General features: G+C 40.7%; 1 protein-coding gene and 1 non-coding gene across 2 annotated transcripts; both read right to left on the reverse strand.

Moving 5' to 3' along the window:
- Positions 1 to 15,119: 15,119 nt before the first annotated feature.
- LOC122906553 (60S ribosomal protein L10-like) lies at positions 15,120 to 15,510 on the reverse strand. Its single transcript, XM_044248627.1, has one exon. The coding sequence runs from the start codon at positions 15,478 to 15,480 to the stop codon at positions 15,178 to 15,180; it is 303 nt and encodes a 100-aa protein (XP_044104562.1). The 5' UTR covers positions 15,481 to 15,510; the 3' UTR covers positions 15,120 to 15,177.
- Positions 15,511 to 15,540: 30 nt separating this feature from the next.
- LOC122908108 lies at positions 15,541 to 15,674 on the reverse strand. The gene has a single exon (XR_006384890.1). It is a non-coding gene; the product is annotated as a small nucleolar RNA SNORA70 (small nucleolar RNA).
- Between the last annotated feature and the right edge of the window lie 6,023 nt (positions 15,675 to 21,697).

Raw genomic sequence — 21,697 nt, forward strand, 5'->3', positions numbered from 1 at the left:
AGGAGGCCTGAAACAAACAGCTTAGAATCCATGAAAATAGAATTAGAGAAAGAAATGATGCCATGAAACGTTCCAGTGTCAGAATTACTGGGATCCCCGAGGGGGTGGGAAGAAAGAGAGGACTAGAAGATATAGTTGAGCAAATCCTAGCTGAGAATTCCCCTAATCTGGGGAACGGAACAAGTATTTGTGTCCCAGAGGCAGAGAAGACACCCACCAAGATCAACGAGGGTAGAGAAACCTACTGGCATATGATTGTAAAACTCACAAACCATAAAACCAGAGAAAATATCTTAAGGGCAGCTAGGAGGAAGAGATTTCTTATGTACAGAGGGAGGAACATCAGAAGAACATCAGACCAGTCCACAGAAACCTGGCAAGCCAGAAAGGGCTGGCAAGACATATTCAGGGCACTAAATGAGAAGAATATGCAGCCAAGAACACTTTATCTGGCAAAGCTGTCATTTAGAATGGATGGAGAGATAAAGAGCTTCTAAGGCCAGTAAAGACTAAAAGAATGTATGACCAACAAACCATCCGTACAAGAAATATTAAGAAGGGGGAGGTTCTAGAAAAGAAGAAAGACCCCAAGGGTGATATAGAACAGAAATTTAAAGAGACAATCTATAGAAAGAAAGACCTTATAGGCAACATGATGACAATAAAAACATATCTTTTAATAATCACTCTCAACGTGAACAGCATAAATGCTCCTGTAAAATGGCACAGGGTTGCATATTGGATTAAAAAGATAGGATCCATCCATATGCTGTCTACAAGAGACTCATTTTGAACCCAGAGATACATCCAGACTGAAAGTGAAGGGATGGAAAACCATCTTCATGCCAACGGGCCTCAAAAGAAAGCTAGGATAGCGATTCTCATCTCAGACAAATTAGATTTTAAGCTAAAGACTGAAGTCAGAGATAGAGACACTACATCATTCTTAAAGTTTCTATCTATGAAGGAGATCTAACAATTGTAAATATGCCCCCAACATGGGAGCAGCCAGCTGCATAAGCCAACTGTTAATCAAAACAGACATATTGACAAGAATATGTTATTGCAGGGGATATAACATGCCACTCTCAGCAACAGACAGATCATCTAAGCAGAAAATCAATGAAGGAACAAGAGCTTTGAATGACACACTGGACCAGATGGACCTCAAAGATACATACAGAACATTCCAACCTAAAACAACAAAATACTCATTCTTCTCGAGCACACATGGAACATTCTCCAGAATAGACCACATACCAGGCCACAAATCAGGTTTCAACTGATACCAAAAGACTGAGATTATTTCCTGCATATTCTCAGATCACAATGCTTTGAAATTGGAACTCAATCATAAGAAAAAGTTTGGAAGAAATTCAAACACTTAGAAGCCAAAGACCATCCTGCTCAAGAATGTTTAGATCAACTAGGAAATCAAAGAAGAACTTGAACAACTCAGAGAAACCAATGAGAATGAAGACACATCAGTCCAAAACCTATGGGATAGGGCAAAGGCAGTCCTAAGGGGGAAATACACATTCATTCAAGCCTCAATCAAAAAAACAGAAAAATCCCGAATACACAAACTCTCCTTACACCTTAAAGAACTGGAGGATCAACAACAACATAAGCCTACCCCATGCATGAGAAGGGAAATAATTAAGAGTAGAACAGAAATCAATGAGTTAGAAACCAGAAATACAATAGAACACATCAATGAAACTAGAAGCTGGTTCTCTGAAACAATTAATAATATCAATAAACCACTGGCCAGACTAATCCAAAAGAAAACAGAAAGGACCTAAATAATTAAATTATGAATGAAAGGGGAAAGATCACAACTAACACCAAGGGAATAGAAACAATCACCAGAAATTATTATCAACAGTTATACGCCAGTAAGTTTAAGCAACCTAGGAGAAATGGATGCATTCCTGGAAACCTATAAACTTCCAAAACTGACTCAGGAAGAAATTGACAACCTGAATAGGCCAATATCTAGTAACAAGATTGAAGCAGTGATCAAAAACCTCCCAAAAAATTCTCCAGGACCTGACGGATTCCCTGGAGAATTCTACCAAACATTAAAAGAAGAAATAATACCTATTCTCCTGAAGTTGTTTCCAAAAAAACAGAAACAGAAGGAAAACTTCCAGACTTTTCCTATGAAGTCAACATTACCCTGATCCCCAAACCAGGCAAAGACCCCATCAAAAAGAAGCATTTCAGACCAATATCCCTGAAGAATATGGATGCCAAGATTCTCCACAAGATCCTAGCTAATAGGATCCAACAGTACATTAAAAAGATTATCCACCATGACCAGGTGGGATTTATCCCTGGGATGCAAGGGTGGTTCAATGTTTGTAAATCAATCAATGTGACAGAAAAATCAGTAAGAGAAAAGAACCACATGGTCCTCTCAATTGATGCAGAAAAAGCATTTGACAAAATACAGCATCCTTTTCAGTTAAGACTCTTTGTAGTATACGGATAGAGGGAATATTCCTCAAATTCATAAAATCCATCTATGAAAAACACACAGCAAATGTCATTTTCAACAGGGAAAAGCTGAGAGCCTTCTCACTGAGATCAAGAACATGACAATGAGGACCACTCTCACCACTATTGTTCAACATAGTACTGGAAATCCTAGCAACAGTAATCAGAAAAACAAAATGAAATAAAAGGTATTCAAATTGGCAAAGAATAAGTCAAACACTCTCTCTTCACAGATGACATGATACTTTATGTGGAAAACCCAAAAGACTCCACCCCCAAATTACTAGAATGCATACAGCAATTCAGTAATGTGGCAGGATACAAAACCAATGCAGAGAAATTAGTTGCTTTCTTATACACTAACAAAGAAACTGTAGACAAAGAAATTAGAGAATCAATTCCATTTACAATAGCACCAAAAAACACAAGATACCTTGGAATAAACCTAACCAAAGAGGTAAGGGATCTATACTTGAGTAACTACAGAATACTCATGAAAGAAATTGAAGATGACACAAAAAGATGGAAAAACATTCCATGTTCATGGATCAAAAGAATGAACATTGTTAAAACATCTATGCTACCCAGGGCAATCTAAACTTTCAATGCCATCCCAATCAAAATACCATTGGCATTTTTCAAAAAGTGCTGGAACAAACAATCCTAAAATTGGTAGAAATGAGAAAAGACCCCGAATCACCAAGGAAATGTTGAAAAATAAAAAACAAAACTGGGGCATCACGTTGCCTGATTTCAAGCTTTACTGCAAAGCTGTGATCACCAAGACAGTATGGTACTGGCACAAAAACAGACATATAGAGCAGTGGAACAGAGTAGAGAGCCCAGATATGGACCCTCAGCCCTATGGTCAACTAATCTGCAACAAATCAGGAAAAAATATCCAAAAGAAAAAAAACAGTCTCTTCAGAAAATGGTGCTGGGAAAACTGGACAGCTATATACAGAAGAATGAAACTTGACCATTCTCTTACACTATACACAAAGATAAACTCAAAATGGATGAAAGACCTCAATGTAAGACAGTAATCCATAAAAATCCTAGAGAACATAGGCAGTAACCTCTTTGACACCAGCCACAGAAACTTCTTTCATGACACGTCTCCAAAACCAAGGGAAATGAAAGTGAAAATGAACTTTTGGGACTTCATCAAGATAAAAATCTTCTGCACAGCAAAGAAAACAGCACAACAAAGAGATAATCCAGGGAGTGGGAGAAGACACTTCCAAATAACACTACAGACAAAGGGCTGATATCCAAGATCTATAAAGAACTTCTCAAACTCAACACCCAAAAAATCAGGTAAATCAAAAAATGGGCAGAAGATATGAACAGACACTTCTCCAATGAAGACATACAAATAGTTAACAGACACATGAAAAAATGTTCATCATTAGCATCAGGAAAATTCAAATCAAAACCACATTAAGATACCACCTTACACCAGTTAGAATGACAAAAATAAACAAGGCAATAAACAAGAAATGTTGGAGAGGATGTGGAGAAAGGGAAACCCCTCTTATACTGTTGGTGGGAATGCAAGTTGGTGCAGCCACTTTGGAAATCCCAAAGTGTGGAGATTCCTCAAAAAAATTAAAAATAGAGCCTACAATATGACCCTGCAATTGCACTACTGGGCATTTATCCCAAAGATACAGATGTAGGGAAAAGAAGGGCCATATGTACCCCAATGTCCATAGCAGCAACGTCCACAATAGCCAAAGTGCGGAAAAAGCTAAGATGCCCTTCAACAGTCGAACAGATAAAGAAGATGTGGTCCATATATACAATGAAATATTACACAGTCATCAGAAAGGATGAATATCCAACTTTTGCATCAACATGGATGGGACTGGAGGAGACTATCCTGAGTGAAATAAGTCAAGCAGAGAAAGTCAATTATCATATGGTTTCTCTTACTTGTTGAACATAAGGAATAGTATGGAGGACATTAGGAGAAGGAAAGGAAAAGTGAAGGGGGGCAATCTGAGGGGGAGATGAACCAAGAGAAACTGCAGACTCTGAGAGAAACAAACAGAGGGTTTTGGAGGGAGGGGGGTGGGGGATGGACGAACCTGGTGGTGGGTATTAAGGAGGGCATGTATTGCATGGAGCACTGGGTGTTATATGTAAACAATAAATTTTGGAACACTACATCAAAAACTAAGGATGTACTCGTACAGTGATTAACATAACATAATAAAAAATCATAAAGTAAAAAAAAAGAGAACAAGAGAGATACACAGGTAGAGTCAGAGGTCAAGGGCTCTTTTTTGTTTTGTTTTTGTTTTTTACTAACTGAAGCAACTATAATAACTTCCGATATTCTTCTGATTCAATGGCCTACATGTTCCATGCAAATTTTTATTTGGATAGTCCTCAAACCTCCAGGGTATCCTAAATGTAGTAACGTCCTATTTCAAAAGATACTTCTGGAAACCTCCTGCAAATTCTACATGTCACGGCTATACAGATGCCACTTATTTCAAGACAGAGGGAACAAACTAACAAATAGCATTATGGATGGTGACTTGGGAATCAGTATCTTATGCTCAAAGCTATGTGCATGGTCAAAATAGTCAAATGCAAAGTGAAAACTTCTTTCTGCCCTTAACCTGTCGGAATTTTTTTACAGTTCCCTCTGGCTCCTTGAGTTCTCTGGTATCGTGTAGAAATTACTCTTTATAGAATAGAGATGGGTGGGGTGCCTGGATGGCTAAGTGGGTTAAAGCCTCTGCCTTCGGCTCAGGTCATGGTCTCAGAGTCCTGGGATCAAATCCGGCATCAGGCTCTCTGCTCAGTGGGGAAACTGCTTCCTCCTCTCTCTCTGCCTGCTTCTCTATTTGTAATCTCTATCAAATAAATAAATAAAATCTTAAAAAAAAAAGAATAGAGATGGGTTCATTTTAAATTGCCCCCTCCTGTCTCAGATGCTACTTTCAATTTCAGATAGATGCCTTCCTGCTTCTGCAAAAATGTAGTCCTTTAAGTGGCTCACGGGGTAAGAAAAAAAAAAAAAAATGGAGTTAAAAGTCTGACAAACACCCAGATCAGCCAGCCTCCCCCCGTCAGTCCAAGGTTTGACAAGTCGCCATAGAGAAAAGTAGTCTTTTGGAGGCGGCACTGCTTGCCAAAACGCACATCAACTTTCGGAGAGGGCAGAACCCCAGCTGCCTGAACACTCTCTCGGGCTGCATCTCCAAGAGCAGAAAGAGCTCTTCAGTTTCGGGTGAAATGAACTTTCCCCCCCGCTAATCAAAATGCCACTTGGTTGGCTGACTGAAATATCCTCTGACCCAGTAAGCCTGCACACCTTTTCTCAGCTACCCTCTGCCCAGGGAGAAGTCAATAAAGAAAAAAATGCAAATAAATTAGCATTCATCGCTGCTCATCTAGTATAAATATTTATAAGGGAAAGATGCGGCAATTTTGAGTGATACCATGATTTTGCCCCCAAAGAAACAGTTAAAAAACAGCCATACTTGTGAGATTGCACTTTGCGTTTTTTTTTTTTCATTTCACATCACCATAATCACCTAATAAATATTTAAATGGACCCATTTGCTGTAACTATAAAAGAACCGTGTAAACTTGTTGTCATCTAGACACATTAGCCGTGGTGGAGTCAATGAATTTCAACAGTCACTTAATATTGCAGCCACTAGCTACCTTAAAACTGCCAGCTATGGCCTGCCAGGAAGCTACTGTAACAGTCCTGCTCGCTAACTCCGGAGCAAGACACGAGCTTCATTATGAATGCGAGCATTGCCGCTCTAATTAGGCCTGGGAGAAGTTTAACAACCATCCTACAGTCTTGCTGCTGACAAATATAAAAATAAAGCCTTGTTCGAATTAGCAATGTGAAGTGAGAAGGTCTAGAAGCACCAACTGTCTGACCGGCCCTGGAACAGCTCTAATCTATAGTGGGGTTATTTCGGTTCATAAACTGCTAGTATGTTACCTGCAGGAGGTCTCCCCTGTAAAATGAATTATAGTAAGCTATATGTGATAATTAACCATGCATTAGCAAATATCTTGAAACAGGGAGGCTCTGTTTTCTCTGTATTTTGACTAATAAAAGCATGAATTTGTTCAACAAATGATCATTTAGGTTGTGGGATTCTAACCATATTGGAAGGACACAGTGAGTAATACAACATTGTGCTGGTCTAAAGGGTTTCCTTACCCAAACAGGCTGCTTAATAGACTGGCTCCATACTATGATGCTATTCACAGACCTAAAAACCACAGCGTTGAGAAGACAAATACAATATACATTTAAAATAATATGAACCTTGTGCTCTTATTTACTTTAAAATTACTCTATATGTGACAATTAAAAAGAAAAAAAGTGGCTTAAGTTCTATTTCAGAAAACGTTATATTTCATTTAAAATAATTTAAAAACAACTCTCATGACTTTGCAACAATTAAAAAATATATATAATTGTACTATTTTTTACAGAGCTGTTTTCTGAGAATTTTCTTTAGAAGGTTTTAAACATGCTCTGCAAATGAAAATTAAATCACAACACTGAAAAAACCCCCACTAACTTTCTAACTAATCCATCATCCAAAAGGATGAACATGAGCACAGCTAATGGGTATCAGTGACTGGAGAAGTGTTTTGAGTGCCAGATTGGCTGGGCTCTGGGAGGGTGCTGAGAAGAGGTGTCATCTTCAATCATCAGGGTGTTCGGTGACAACAGGAGCCCAGGTGTTCCCACCATTACAGGAAGCTGTGAACAGAGGCTGCTGGCATAGGAGATGGCAATAATGCTTTCAATTAGCAGACTTTCCCCTTGTCCTGTAGGACCTGATTGCTTTCTTATAAAAGGTAATATTCTCCCCCCCAATCTTCTAACCTCACAGTTAAAATGCATATTTATATGTAGTATATATAAACACATGCACACTTACTTACACAGATCTAAAAATAATCCAGACAGACCGCTAAAGCAGCTTCAGATTTTATCCCAAGTATGTGACCAATAGTTCTGCTTTAAATAGTCTACTCAAACCCATCAATAAGTTGAGGTTATCCTGTCTAAGCAGTTTCAAGAGTTTATGTGTTTATACCTAAATTGGTTCCATGGGATAGTAATAGATGTTATGCTAAAGAAATCCTGTGGTCAGATATATATGAGAATCTCTGGATTAAGCAAAGTGACATAGGTTTCTTTACTACAGGACTTCTCAGAGCCTTTACTACCACCTTGGGAAATACTGGCTCAGTGTAAACGTTAGGTACCCATAGCTAGTCCTCATTGGACAGAGTATCCAGCATTACAAAAAGTTTCCCAGTGATGCAGAGAGATGAAAAGAGATGCTGATTCTGAAGATTCTCTGAAGGACCTGGTGGGCTGAGGGACAGTCACCAACAAATCTGTCCTTCCAGCAAAAGGAGAGAACTCCCTATACACAGTAAGAGAATACCTAATCCTATGTGGGGCTGAGGGTTTTTCTGATTTGGCTAAGCAGGTATCCTTTTGATAATCAAAACACACTTGAGTTACAAGCCATTCACCCTCTCTGAGTTCTGCAGGAAAATCACAAGGCAGACGTGATTTACATCTCGGCAAAGAATCTTTCTTTTCCATGTTAAGTCAAAGCATTTCTACTCTGTATCACTGAGCACCTATCAGGAAGGAACAGGTGGGTGGCAACTAGCCTTTGTAAGGGAGGTAAAACCACATCTGCCTCCACACAGTCTTTCTAGCTCACACCATCCTCATGGCTCAATGTGTGACCATTGCCTTTTTGAGCAAGAGTGCTCTTTTCACCTCCCAGTATACTGGGTGGCTAGAACCCAAACTATAAACTCCAAAATCTGTACATTGACTAAAGATCCTGGAAGGGAAAATGGAAGAACACTGACATTCAAACAAGCTCCAGACTTGTCTCTGTGAATCTGGGGGTGTGGGGGTTGGTGTAGGAGCCTGGAGAGATCCACTAAAAGGAGAATAAATGTGGATCCTGCAGGTACCAACAGGTTTAGCAACAGCACAAGGTTGGTGGCAAAGGAATGATCTTCATTACCGAGCTCCTTAGTAATGCCCTCTGCATCTCTCCACAAACACGTTTTGCTGAAATTTTTAAGAATTTTAGTTTACGTTCCTGAGTAAGATTGGAAATGTATCTATAAGTGACTGGAATTTCTCAGTGCTGGGCTTCAGGCTCTCAAAGTGTTTGTGGGAGTTTGAGACTACATGAGAAAATAACATATTGTGATAAGCTGGTCTTAAGTTACATTCCCTTGTTTGGTGGAAAAGGCTCAGGCTTAGGATCAATTAGATAGACATGGGTTCAAATCCTACCTCTGCCAGACACCAGGGTAGTATAATTAGGCTCTTGAGCCTCAGGATCCTCATCTATAAAGTTGTGATAACAAGACAGTGCATGTACAGTGCCCAGCACACAGTAGGACTGTGTAAATAACGGTCACCCCTCACTCCCTGTCTAATGCTGCCTGACTCATTTCGCAATTACACCCTAGTGCTATGAACCAGTCTAGACATAGGTAGAAAGAAGGAGCATATCTCTGAGCATATTGCTTAAATAGTAGCTGGTCTTTCTGAGCATTTATAATAGATGTACCAAGGCTTCATGCAAAGCAGTTTTTTGTTGTTGTTGTTGGTTTATCCTATTTAATCTTTACAACCTCCCTAAGATTTAGAGATTCCATTTCTAGTCAATGAAAGTCAAAGATTAAAAATAAATAAATAAATTCCTGGTGATGAGAGTGGTTTCTTTCACTCCTTTCTGCTGCCATCAAGACCGATCTTAAAGCCCTGTACTGTTTCTGCACTATTTATTCATCAGAATGGTATTATTGACTGGGCTTGGGAGCGAGTGTTAAGAGTGCCCCCTTTTGGTTCTTGAAAGCCTTACAGCCTATCTGGGAGAATTAGGTGTGAAGCCTCCTTAGGCTCTTTCTTTGCGAGCGCATTCAGGGTTATTTGTGTCTCGTACTGTTGTGTCCCCTGGTCGGTCTGTATGTGGGTTTTACATTCCTTAATAAAGTAATAGACATGAAAGAATTCTGTGGCTGACGCCAGCAGCCACAGAGAACACCAAGTCTAAAGTCAGCTAAAGGTAAACATATGGAGCCATCCAAGGAATGTGGCAATAAAAATTGGAACATATGATGGAGCTTCCCCTCCCCCCTCTATTTTTCTGGGATAATTGTGTCAAGGAGCAGGGAAAAAGCAGCTCTTTGCAGACAGCAAGCCTTCATTGTGATCTGCTGTCCTCTGGCAGGGGGAGCTAGTCAAAGAATCTTTCAAGAAATAGTTTTTGTTTTTTTTTTCCCCCCGACTTGAGTGTTCAACTACCAAAAATCTTTCAAATCAAATCCAAAGACAATTATTTATTTTCCAGACTTAATTTAATAGCAAAAACACCCCTGGAGGACTGAATGTGGTATTTGACTTTTATTTGGGCCACTCTGGGCATCACCAGCGGCTTTATTCTCCAAAGTGTGACTTTGCAGAGAGCTCCATGGCCCGCAGAGCTGTCCAGGGGCACTGGCTGAGATCCTTACTCCCCGCGCAACAGCAGCCCCAGGGGCCAGGCCAGAGACAGCACATAAATAACGCTTCTCAGTGTAAGTTAGACTTGGTATTTCTTCCCGGTGGCTCATACTCTTCATGCTCATGGAGGGGAAAACATGACCCCAGTCTGTCCCCAGACCACCTTCCCAGCCTTGTCTGACACTACAGTGGCCCCACTGTGGACCTGTTCTGCCCCTGTCATGTGAGATTAGGTGATGCCTCCCCCTCTCATCCAGCTTTTGCTTCTGCTACACCATCACCTCTGTCTGCAGCATCCGCATCTCTACCAATCACATTAGGTTTGGTTTTTGTTTTTTTTTAAGATTTTATTTATTTATTTGACAGACAGAGATCACAAGTAGGCAGAGAGGCAGGCAGAGAGAGAGGGGGAAGCAGGCTCCCCACTGAGCAGAGAGCCTGATGCGGGACTCAATCCCAGGACCCTGAGATCATGACCCGAGCTGAAGGCACAGGCTTCAACCCACTGAGCCACCCAGGCATCCCCACATTAGGTTTTAAAATATGTGCTATGGAGTTCAAGTGATGGATTAAAATCCTGACTTTATTATTTACTACCTGTATGTTCTGGATAAAGTGAACTGGCCTCTTGATGACTCTGTGTGTTTCTTCATTTGTAAAATGAAAACCATACGGGACCAACTCCCTTTATAGGACTACTGAGGATGAAATGTGCAGATGCTTCAGCCAGTATATGGCACATAATAAGCACTGTGTAACTTTCAGTTACCATTTTAATTATTATTAACCCCACTATGGAAATCCCACTCACTCTTCAAGAGACACATCAACCTCAGTTCCTCTATGAACAACCGCCCCCCACCCCCACCCCGGGGGGTTCCCTTTCCAGCCTCCTTTTATTCAGTTGTTCTAGCTCCTAGGTTTTCATTCCTTTATTATGCTGTTCATTAGTCAGACTCAAAATAACGTCTTTCAGTTAGTAGCCATTTATTAAACACATACAGTATGCAGAGCACCTTGCTGGAGATATACCCATGGACCAAACACAGGAGTTCCTTCCAAGGAGGCAAAATACAAGGGAAGTCATGGGCAAGGCTGATTTCAGTAGGAGGCTCAAAGTGCTTAGTGCTATGAGGCACACACAAAAAAGATGTCTTTGGCTAGGGAGGGGTAGAGAGGAAGGAGAAGTCAACGGAAGTTGAGGTGATGAGGAAATGCTTTATGGAAAAGACAGTGTTGCAGTAGATCCTTCAGGCTTTGAGTATTTAAAGAAGGGAAAGGAGGTAGGGAAGGGCAAAGGCAGAGAGAACAAGTGACTATCTGCACTATCTGTCACTCCAGCTAGGGAGTCAGCTCCAAGAAATCAGAGATTAATTCTAGAACTCTACCACCTTGCCATCAGACACATTAAGAAGTCACTATCAGGGCAGGAAAGGGAACAAAGAGCATTATGAGCTAGGGAGACGTGACAAGATGAGGGGAAAGGGATAGCCCCTGGAGGATGGGACTGGGAAGGGCAACCCATTAATCTCAGTGGAAGATTTGGTATCTAGAACATTCTAAGTGGTGTCTAACACATATAAAGTCCAGTCCAAGGGCCACAGACAGTATGTATTGAATGAGTAGTCCAGCAGAAGTCCAGCTTCTGACTGAAAGAAAAGGTGGGCTCTGCCCTAGGTCAGGAATTGGCAGAGGTTATAGACAAGAGAGGTAGGGTAGGTTTACCACTCTAGGCCCAGAATGCACCTTAGAAACCAGCTCCCTGCAGACAAGGATGTCTAGGCCTCTCCTATGCCCCAGTGCCAGGGTTGTAAGGCCACCGTGTTGAGTCTAAGGGATGCTATAGCCTGAATGTGTGTGTAGACTATAGTCTACTACTACTTAGCAGCATAAGAGAAGTATGCATTTTGGAGACATCAGACCTGGACTGAGCAAATTATCCAATACTCTCAGCCGCATTACTCTCATTTGTCAAATGTGGTGATTCATACATAATATACTAGGGTCAAAAGAGAGCACTTTGTAAAGGGTTTAGGGTGGGTTCACAGACTAGCAGTATTGGCAACACCTGGGAATCTGTTAGAAATGCAGAGTCTCAGGTCCCACTCTGGATGTGCCATGTTAGAATCTGAATTTTAACTAGACCCCCTGGTGATTCATAGGCCCCTTAGAGTTTGTTTGCTTGGTCACAAGGTGTGACTGATTCCAGCCTAGATTCAGAGCAGCAGAGATGTTTTCAGAGTGGTTCTTACTAGTTCAAGGTCTGAGTGGGGCTGACCCACCAGGGAATGCCTCTCATAAACTTTTGTAGGCTTGTAATGACTTGCGCAATGTCCTACACAACATGCACATATCCACACACATAATGCACACCAGGCTTTCTGGAAAAGCCAAACATAAATTTGTTAATCCATGAGCAATGAGATTTGTCTCTTTATGCCTAATTACTCTTCACTTCTTGCCTCGTTCCTTTGGTTTCCAACCTAGCACACCTTGCAATTTCACACTTATAAATTTGCTTTCCACTCACTGTATTAGTAGCTATTAAACACGGCTGTCTTGATTCTCACTGGATAAAGGCCCACACTCCCTGCTACAGTGAAAATCTTCTGTGTCCTGCTGAGAAGCCTGTGAGAGGCTCTGGTCTAAACCAGGAGAATGGAGGTCACCAGGCACCCTACCTCCCTTTCTGCTCTGGCCCACCAGATGATTCTGGCATATCACCTCCTCACAACCCTCCCCCGACCCCATCATCCTCAAACCAATCCATTAAAATCCCATTTTGTGTAGTATTGGCTCCATTCTCCCTGTGCTGCATTCCCAGAGTTCACTGATTGAAGAGGCAGCCCCCCTACACCACACAGTATAGGCAGAAAGAGTTAAAACATGAGTTATAGAATGCAACTGGCAGATTTAGTACAAGTTAAAAGGTCTTAGACCACATATGTAGTCACTTACCATCTGACCTTGCGTAAGTTATGTAGCCTATCCAAGCCTCAGTTTCCCTGTATATAAAGTGGGGAAATAATTGTACACAATTCAGTGTTATCATCCATGTAAAATGCTTAGTATAGTTCCTGGCACATCATGAGTACTCCATAAATGTTTGCTATTAATATTAGGCTCACCTTATACAAAGAGGTTACTCTCTGCCCTCCTTTTCCCATTTAATAAGCAAACAGACAGCTCAGACTTGGAATAGAGTTCTGGTGAGCTCCACCCAAATGGAAGCCAAGTGGTGCCTCATAATCCCTGAAAAAACAACAGGTAACCTCCAAACTACACACCCAAAGGAGCCAAGACCAATGCTTTAGTGCCCATTAGTCCTCATCTGGCTTTCTATAGGAAATGTGACCACTTTTTTTCAGCAACTATAATTTGTGGATTAATTAGACTATTTGATTTTCTTTCTCTTTCTTTCTGATGGCCAGAGGGCCTCATTAGCACCTCCATTAGCATTTGGTCAGGGAAGGAAGAAGCAGTGGTAAATTCCAATAGTCTGAAGCAGGAGAAAGGAGCAGAAGATGAATTAAAGTTTTCTCTCCCGGATCGTGAGTGTGAGATATGGAGAGGGGTGAGCAATTATCCATGCACACATCACATGTTTATCCAACTCCGGCTGTGTGCACAGTATGCTTCCACGCATGGTAAAGGGTAGAAGCAGCAAACCATACTTGGGGACAACAACAAATACACACAGAAAAACAAATCCATGATATGGAAGTAAAACAGCAGTAACAAAGCAGATCTCATTCCTGTTTCCTTTCGGAGTCCCCTCATGCATAAAATGAAGAACTTAGAGTATAGTAAAATCACAGACTTTCAAGATTGAAAGGAACCACGGAGCACTTCTATGCCAACCTTATTTTCTTTCATAAAATAATGGCCTATCAGAATTTGACACACCTCCAGAGACAGGATTCCTGCTATCCCAGCTATTAAGAGATAGCTCATAGTCATATTTAGATTATATTTTACTGAAACTCTATCTCCCTGTAACCTTCTCATATTGGTATTACTTCTGAAAGCTGGCAAATTACCAGAAAGCCAATACTCAAAGAGTGGCCAATTCTGCTAGTGGTGGATGCCTACTATGCCAATTTGCAGAAAGCCAGTCTGTTTAATGTCCAGGCCTGATCTTCAGCTGAAAGGCTCCAGTAAAGCTGTGCAAGTTGCTACAGCATTCTGTACCAGGGATAGATAACCACTGCCCAACCTACCTCCTCCACTCCCCACTATGACCCCAATATCTCAGCACCTTCCCCAAAACTTCCTTAACCTTCCCGTGATCCAGAAACCAAAGGCTTGATGCCTAGTATATCAAGGGGGTACTCTAGGGCTTTAGGAGGGCCCTACAACCAATATCCATCCCTCTGACTTGACCTTGCTTGTGCTGAATTGATTACCTATATTTTTACATCATTCCCGTGATGTTTTTACTCTCTGGACCAAATGGATTAACCTAAGTATCTTTCTGTAAGTATTTGGAGATAACTGCCCAATTTACTAACTCTGAATACTTCTCTTGTTTTTCTGTCACTTCCCATCTGAATTCAATTGGGCCAATATCCTTCCTTGGTGAGATACTGCTGTTGAATGCTGAACAAGACAGAATGAAGAAGTCTCATTGCCCTTCCAGTGGATACGTTATCCCTGGCCATATAGCCATAAATAATGTCACCTTTAAGAGGCTTATCACATAAAGTTCTAAGACACCAAAGATAGTCAAACACAAGGCATTATAAGACTAATGTCCAATTCAGGATTAAGCTACTGAGTGCCCTCAGCTCACAGGAGTGAAGATCATTAACAGCTAAAGTGCTAATTCTCTGGTGGATGTTCAGCTTGAGATTCTTGAGGAGGAGCAGAGGGAAATTGTTACAGGTGGGAAAGGAGAGAAAGCGAGAACATCTCCAGGGTAGCACTGAGGAAAAGTGATTAGAACACATTGGAATAAGATCTTCCAAAAGGAAGTAGGGAGAAATGGAAAAGGTGAAAGCTTCAGGTTGGGGGGGGGGTGTCCCGATGCTATTTTACAAGTATTTTTATTTATTTATTTTTTTTTGACAGGAAGTTGGATTTATTGGTGGGCATGAATATGACGGGAAGGGGTAGTGCTAAGGTTCTCATGAGTGCAGAGCCCTCCATTTGTCCAATGGACCACGGTTAGGGATGTATTTGACCCCACAGCCATCTGGGATAAGCCGCTTTTCAGCCACCATGTCTTCAAATTCATCCGCATTAAACTTAGTAAAGCCCCACTTCTTGGAGATGTGGATCTTCTGGCAGCCAGGGAACTTGAACTTGGCCCTGCGTAGGGCCTCAATCACATGCTCCTTGTTCTGCAGCTTGGTACGGATGGACATGATGACTTGGCCAATGTGGACCCTGGCTACTGTGCCCTGGGGCTTTCCAAAGGCACCCCGCATACCTGTCTGCAGCCTAAATTGGAGATAGCCATGAGGTCAGACCCCAGCATCCACCAAAAGGGCTGTCTCCAAGGTCCCTTAGGGCAACCCATACAATCAACAGGCTGCATACACTACCGAGGAGGCTACTATTTACAGCCATGGCACACTGGGCCCCCACAGACAAAGAGCACAGTCGGCTTAATTGGCTGCAGAAGCTATTTTACAAGTAATGCGGAGTCACAGAAAATTTTTGCTGGGTGGGGCCAGGTCATAGTGCCATTCTAGAAGGATAATTACTTGATGCTATGACAAAGAAACTAGAGAGCCAGGGATACAGGTTAAAATGTCAGGGGAACGGGAAAGAAAGAGATACATTCAAAAAGCATGAAGAAGGGGCCACCTGGGTGGCTCAGTCCATTAAGTTTCTGCCTTCAGCTCAGGTCAGGGTCCCAGGGTTCTTGGATCAAGTCCCACATCAGGCTCCCTGCTCAGCCAGGAGTCTGCTTCTCCCTCTGCCTCTCCTCCCTGCTCCCCCGACTCACTGCCCTGGCTTGTTCTAACTCACTCTCTTTTTCTCAAATAATAAATAAAATCTTTAAAAAGGCATGAAAAGGTTGGAGTAAGTGTGATGGATGACCAAATGGATTATAATAGAAGGAGAGGGTGGGGCAAGGGTTAAAGGAATAAAGAAAACACTATATATCTGAGTGTAGTGGACCAGAAGAATAAATAGCACACTGAGATGGACAGGACATTCAAGAAAGGGAGCCTGGTAATGGCAAGTTAATACACAAATCTCCTGAATTCCATCTGATGGTATAATCCTCTATGGAGCCATCAAGATAACACCTGGAATTATGAAACAAGTAGTACATTCCAGAAAGCTCTATCAGAGATAATTATTCATTTTATAAATTAGAATTCTGACTTTATTTTCATACTTGACCCACTGTTACCTGACAGGGCTTGGATAAGCAGGTGGGAGTATTTCTTCAGTTAGGAGGGTTCCAAGGATTGGATTCAATTGTAAATGGCAGATCCCAAGATTGCCAAAGGCCATTAGAGGCATTCTGATAGGAATCAAGGTCAACACAAGGAAGAAAATGCCATGAGTCAAGTCCAGTGGGGGGAGAAAAAAAAAAAAAGGAGGGTGGGGGAAATCTGGTTTGTGGAAGAGCAGAGTAACATAAGATGTAGAAATAGATTAAGTCGAGCAGTCTAAGCCCAAGGCCATGTGTGAATGGCATACTGATCCTGGAGAGCTCCTTTTTATGAATGATAATGGCAATGATGACAACCTTAGGTGATTACAAACTCAGCTGAGTAATGGGATTGAGATGGTAAACCTGTGTTGAAAGAATGAATTGCGTTGATGATGGAAGGATGCAGCATCATTTGTGCATTAGACTTAGCCACAGGAAACCTAGGTGGGTATTTGAAGCTACAGTTCATGGACACAACATCCTTTCCAACAGTAAAAACATAAAGAAGGATCTGACTGCTACAAACTGCACAGCTGTGTGCAGTGAAATATTAATAACTGCCTTTTAGTGGGAGCTAAGTGCCAAGCGTGATGATGATGCCTTTTCATATATTAGTTCTCAACACTGCAATAATCCTAAAAAATGAAGATAAGGACACTGAAGCTGAAAGCGATGAACAAACTCGAAGTGACAGGCCTAGGATATAGTTCAGGATTTTCTGTTCCTCCATGCTTAGTAAAACACTCATTTGCTCAAATCTAGGCACAAAGCGTGTGGGCTACGTTATTAAAGTGTGAATGAACTTAGAGCATAAGTTCTTACTCTCTTACTTTACTGAATTCACGTGACATCACTCAAATAGGCTTTAGCTTTCTCTGTCAAAGTGTCCTACATGTCCTTTCCCAGCTTGTTAATGCCCTACACTCTGGACTCTTCTCTACCAAGCCTGAAAGAGTTGGACCCTTTCTAACTCCATTCCATCATTTTCCACTGGCCTGGTGCACTTCCCCACACCACTGCACCACAGAGCTTTCCGGAAGGTCACCAATGACCACCGAGACTCTCAATCCAAAGCGCCTTCACCCTCATTGACCTCAGAGTGGCATTCAAAATTGCTGACTGCTCCCTTCCTTTGGCTTCAGAAACTTTACAAACTCTCGGTTTTCTTCTTACTTATTTGGCTGCTTCTTCGCTGTCTCATCTCTCTTCGGTTTGCCCTTAAATGTCAAAGTTCCTCAAGGTGCAGTCCTAGAAGATCTTCTCACATCACTTTTTAAAGCTCTTCCCCTAGGCAATTATGTCCATGATTTCTTTATGATCTATGTGACCCCCCCAAATTTATATCTCTAGTTCAGATCTGTTCTGCACTCCAGAACCATATACCTGACAATTTATTAAAGGTCTTACAGATCCCTGTGGATCAACGTGTTCAAAACCGAAATCACCTTTTTCTGTCTTCCACCAACTTTGTCAACCTTCCCAAATCTCCATATTCCTAATCTCAGGAATGCACAACTCTCCTCCAGCTGCCAAGGCTTGAAACCTTTAACTGCACCACTTTCTGTATCAAGTCAATCAGTAAGGTCTCTTGATTTTATTTCATTTTTTTAAAAGATTTTATTTGTTTATTTGAGAGAAAGAGAGATGGTGAGAGAGAGCATGGGCAGGGGGAGGGGCCAAGGGAGAGGTAGAAGCAGGCTCCCCTCCAAGCAGAGAACCTGACAGGGCTTGGTTCCAGGACTCTGAGATCATGACCAAGCCAAAGGCAGTCACTTAATCAACTGAGCTACCCAGGCACCCCTTGATTTTATTTCTTAAATAGTTCTCAAATCAACAGATTATAAGTTCCTTGAGGACAGAGACAAAATCCCTTTTACTTAATACATCATATAGTACTTAGCAAAGAGCAGATTACATAAATATTGAATAAATGATGTAATCTTGTCACTTCTTACCATTACTACTATTGCCCTTCTAATACAAGCTGCTATTATTTCTGAGCTGGACTATGCATCTCAGAGGGTTGCTGGGTGGATTAAATGTATGTTAATATATGTAAAATACTTGGACAGTTTGGTACATTGTATGTCCTCAGCAAATGCTAGCCATCATCATCAGTAGTCATAACAGTAGCTGTAGTAGTAGAGATACTGATAAAGAACATAAGTAAATGCATTGTCAAACACTCTGAGGTATAAATGCATCTATTTGATTTTATAATGAAGATATTTCCATGTAAACTAGCATTGCAAAAAGCATCTGAAAAGACTTCGTGGGAAAACTGAAACCCTCATACATTATTATTGCCAGGAATACTTGTGTGGCCTTTTGGAAAGGGATTTGCCAAATAGGCCCTCAAAGGGTTAAACATAGAATTACTATATGACCTAGCAAGTCCATTCCTAGGTATATTTCCAAAGAAATGAAAACATATAGTCTCACAAAAACTTGTGCATGAATGTTTCATAACAGCCAATAAGTGTCAGTAATCCAAGTGCTCAACAATTGATGTATTGATAAAGATAATATGATATATCCATAAAATGAAAAGTTAGTCAAGAATAAAAAGTACTGGGGTGCCTGGGTGGCTCAGTGGGTTAAAGACTCTGCCTTCGGCTCAGGTCATGATCCCAGCGTCCCGGGATTGAGCCCCAATTCGGGCTCTCTGCTCAGTGGCGAGCCTGCCTCCTCCTCTGTCTCTCTCTGCCTCTCTGCCCAATTGTGATCTCTGTCTATCAAATAAATAAATAAAATCTTTAAAAAAAAAGAATAAAAAGTACTGACACATGCAATGACATAAATGAACCTTGAAAACATTATGCTAAATTAAAGAAGCCAGTCAAAGACCACACGTTTATGACCCCACTTATAGGAAATATGCCAAATAGGCAAATCTACAGAGACAGAAGGTAGATTGGCCAGGTTACCAGAGCTGGGGAATTGGGGAAATGGGAAGTGACTACCAATGGGCACAGGGTTTCTTTGGGAATGATGAAATGTTTTAAAATTGACTGGATTTAAAACCACTGGATATTAACTTTAATTGGGTAAATCGTATGGTATATGAAATACATCTCAAGAAAAAAGTTAAAGGCCTATAGGATGAAGGCAGAATCTCTTCTGGGACATCATTTTTCTCGGGGCCATTCCATTTCCAATTCCCATCTTGGTTATCTCTGGTGTGACTGAAGAACAGAAAGTCTAATTTGTTAAAAATAAATTACCATTTAAGATCTTCTCTAGGCAAACCTCCTGATTAGCAAAAACTTCTAGAGAAGATAAGTACATTTTGCAAAGCCTTGGGTAGCATTTATGTGGCCTGTTCCATAAAGGGAAAACTTCAGGTCATACATTTTAAGTACTTTTACAGTCTCCTAATGACTCCTGAGAGCTCACAATCTGGTTCTTTATCTTTCACCTCTATTAGGTAAGAATAGCCCCATAATGATGCAACTAAAATCAGTCACCCCTTGTAATGTTACTGAAAGAAAGCCAATCACACCATTCCTTAGGACCATATCCATTCATTTAAAACCAACAAATAGAAACTGGGAGCAAAACTGAGTAATGTCAGGCCCTCCTTAAGGACTAGTAGACACAGTGGTGAATAAGACAGACAAAAGTCCTATTCTTATGGAGTTTATAAATCAAGGACAAAATGATGAAAATAAGGCAAGGTAAGGTATTTTAGATAGTGGTCAAGATGAGCCCATTGGAAGACTTGAAAAACACTTTCTTTGAAGTAGAACATACATTAAAGAAAACAAATAAATTTTCACAAAATACACACATTTGTATCACCAGCATCCTAAAAGCCATCTTCATGCTCCCTCCCTGTCACTAATCCCCAGAAAGGTACCTCTCCCATGAGAAGGTAACATTTGACTTAATATAACCTATTTTGTCTAAATTGGCAATAACTATATTGAGTTTAAATGTGTAATATATTGTACTTAATACAAGAGATTATATTAATTTTAAACCGATTCTTCTTTTAGCTTGTGAATCCCTTGCATACAAAAAAAGTATGTGTTTTTTACATTAATTCAATAGATGTTAAATAAGGACCCAATATGTACTGTGTATGTGGTACTAAATACCACAAAGAATAAAACATTATTTTTTTATAAAACATTATTCTTGAATTCAAGATACTCTCAGTATAACTATTATAGTCTCCTAAATATACTATATATATATATATATCCTCCAAAAATATGTATGACATAACTATATATTACATATATATAACAACAAATGGTATCTAATATTCAACACAAATATATATTATATGTGTGTGTGTGTGTGTGTGTGTGTGTGTAGGTGTGTATGTATGTGTATATATATACATGATTAATGAGGCTGAAAAAAGAGGAGTGATCAGTTCTGCCAGGGAAGGGGGCTGAGCAATGTCAAGAAAGGCTTCAGAGAAGAGGTGATGTTCCAAATGAGTTTTGAAAAAATTTCCCTCCTTTTATGGACCTAGCTTTATCTGAACAATGTACTCAGTGAGTGAATACGTATTTGGGAAATTGAACTTCCCACCTTGGTCTTGAAACGCCAACGGGCTGGTTAGCAGAAAAGATGGTAGAGAGCCAGACTGTATACTTCCGATGCCCGCCTTCCTGTACAGGGGCCCAAGACTGTCCCATGACTTAGGGTGAACAAGGACACTCCTCACCAGAACTAAAAAAACTTAAGCATCCCATGACTGCTAGCCCCAATGAGAATTCAGATTTTCAAAAGTTATCCTTTCCTTTCTTAGACTGGAGCACTTACTTCCTGGACATTGAATCTTTAAGTATTAATACTGGGTCCTTTCACTTTTTAAGTATTAATACTGGGACCAAACCAGAGGGCTGTATGTGAGTCAAGGAGGGATGAGCCACTAGATGATCCCTGTTAATTATTTTTCAACTGAATTTTATTTTAAAATTAAATAATAAATAAGCTTTACGAACTCAATGTCTCCCCAAGTGGTTAAAATAATTTTATTTGCCATGTCTCCTTTGATTCATATATAGAGACCATTAAAAATATATAATTTTGTTCTGTGAGAGCGCAACTTGCTTTTTCTTATACTTTGTTTTGGAGAACGTGGCATGTCAGTCACTTTAACTTCTGCTTCCCAGAAGCTCCCCATATATGCTTTGTATATATAAATCCCAGTGGCCCTTCACAGTAATAAGAACAGGAGTTGCTGAGTCAAAGAGCACAACATTTTACATTTTAACAGAGCTGTATCCATTTCT

The sequence above is a fragment of the Neovison vison genome, chromosome 5 (genome assembly GCF_020171115.1).
Source record: "Neovison vison isolate M4711 chromosome 5, ASM_NN_V1, whole genome shotgun sequence".
NCBI classification, from domain to species: Eukaryota; Metazoa; Chordata; class Mammalia; order Carnivora; family Mustelidae; genus Neogale; species Neogale vison.

Excerpts from the sequence above, each read along its gene's own strand:
- LOC122906553 (XM_044248627.1), bottom strand. The coding sequence starts at position 15,480 with ATGCGGGGTGCCTTTGGAAAGCCCCAGGGCACAGTAGCCAGGGTCCAC.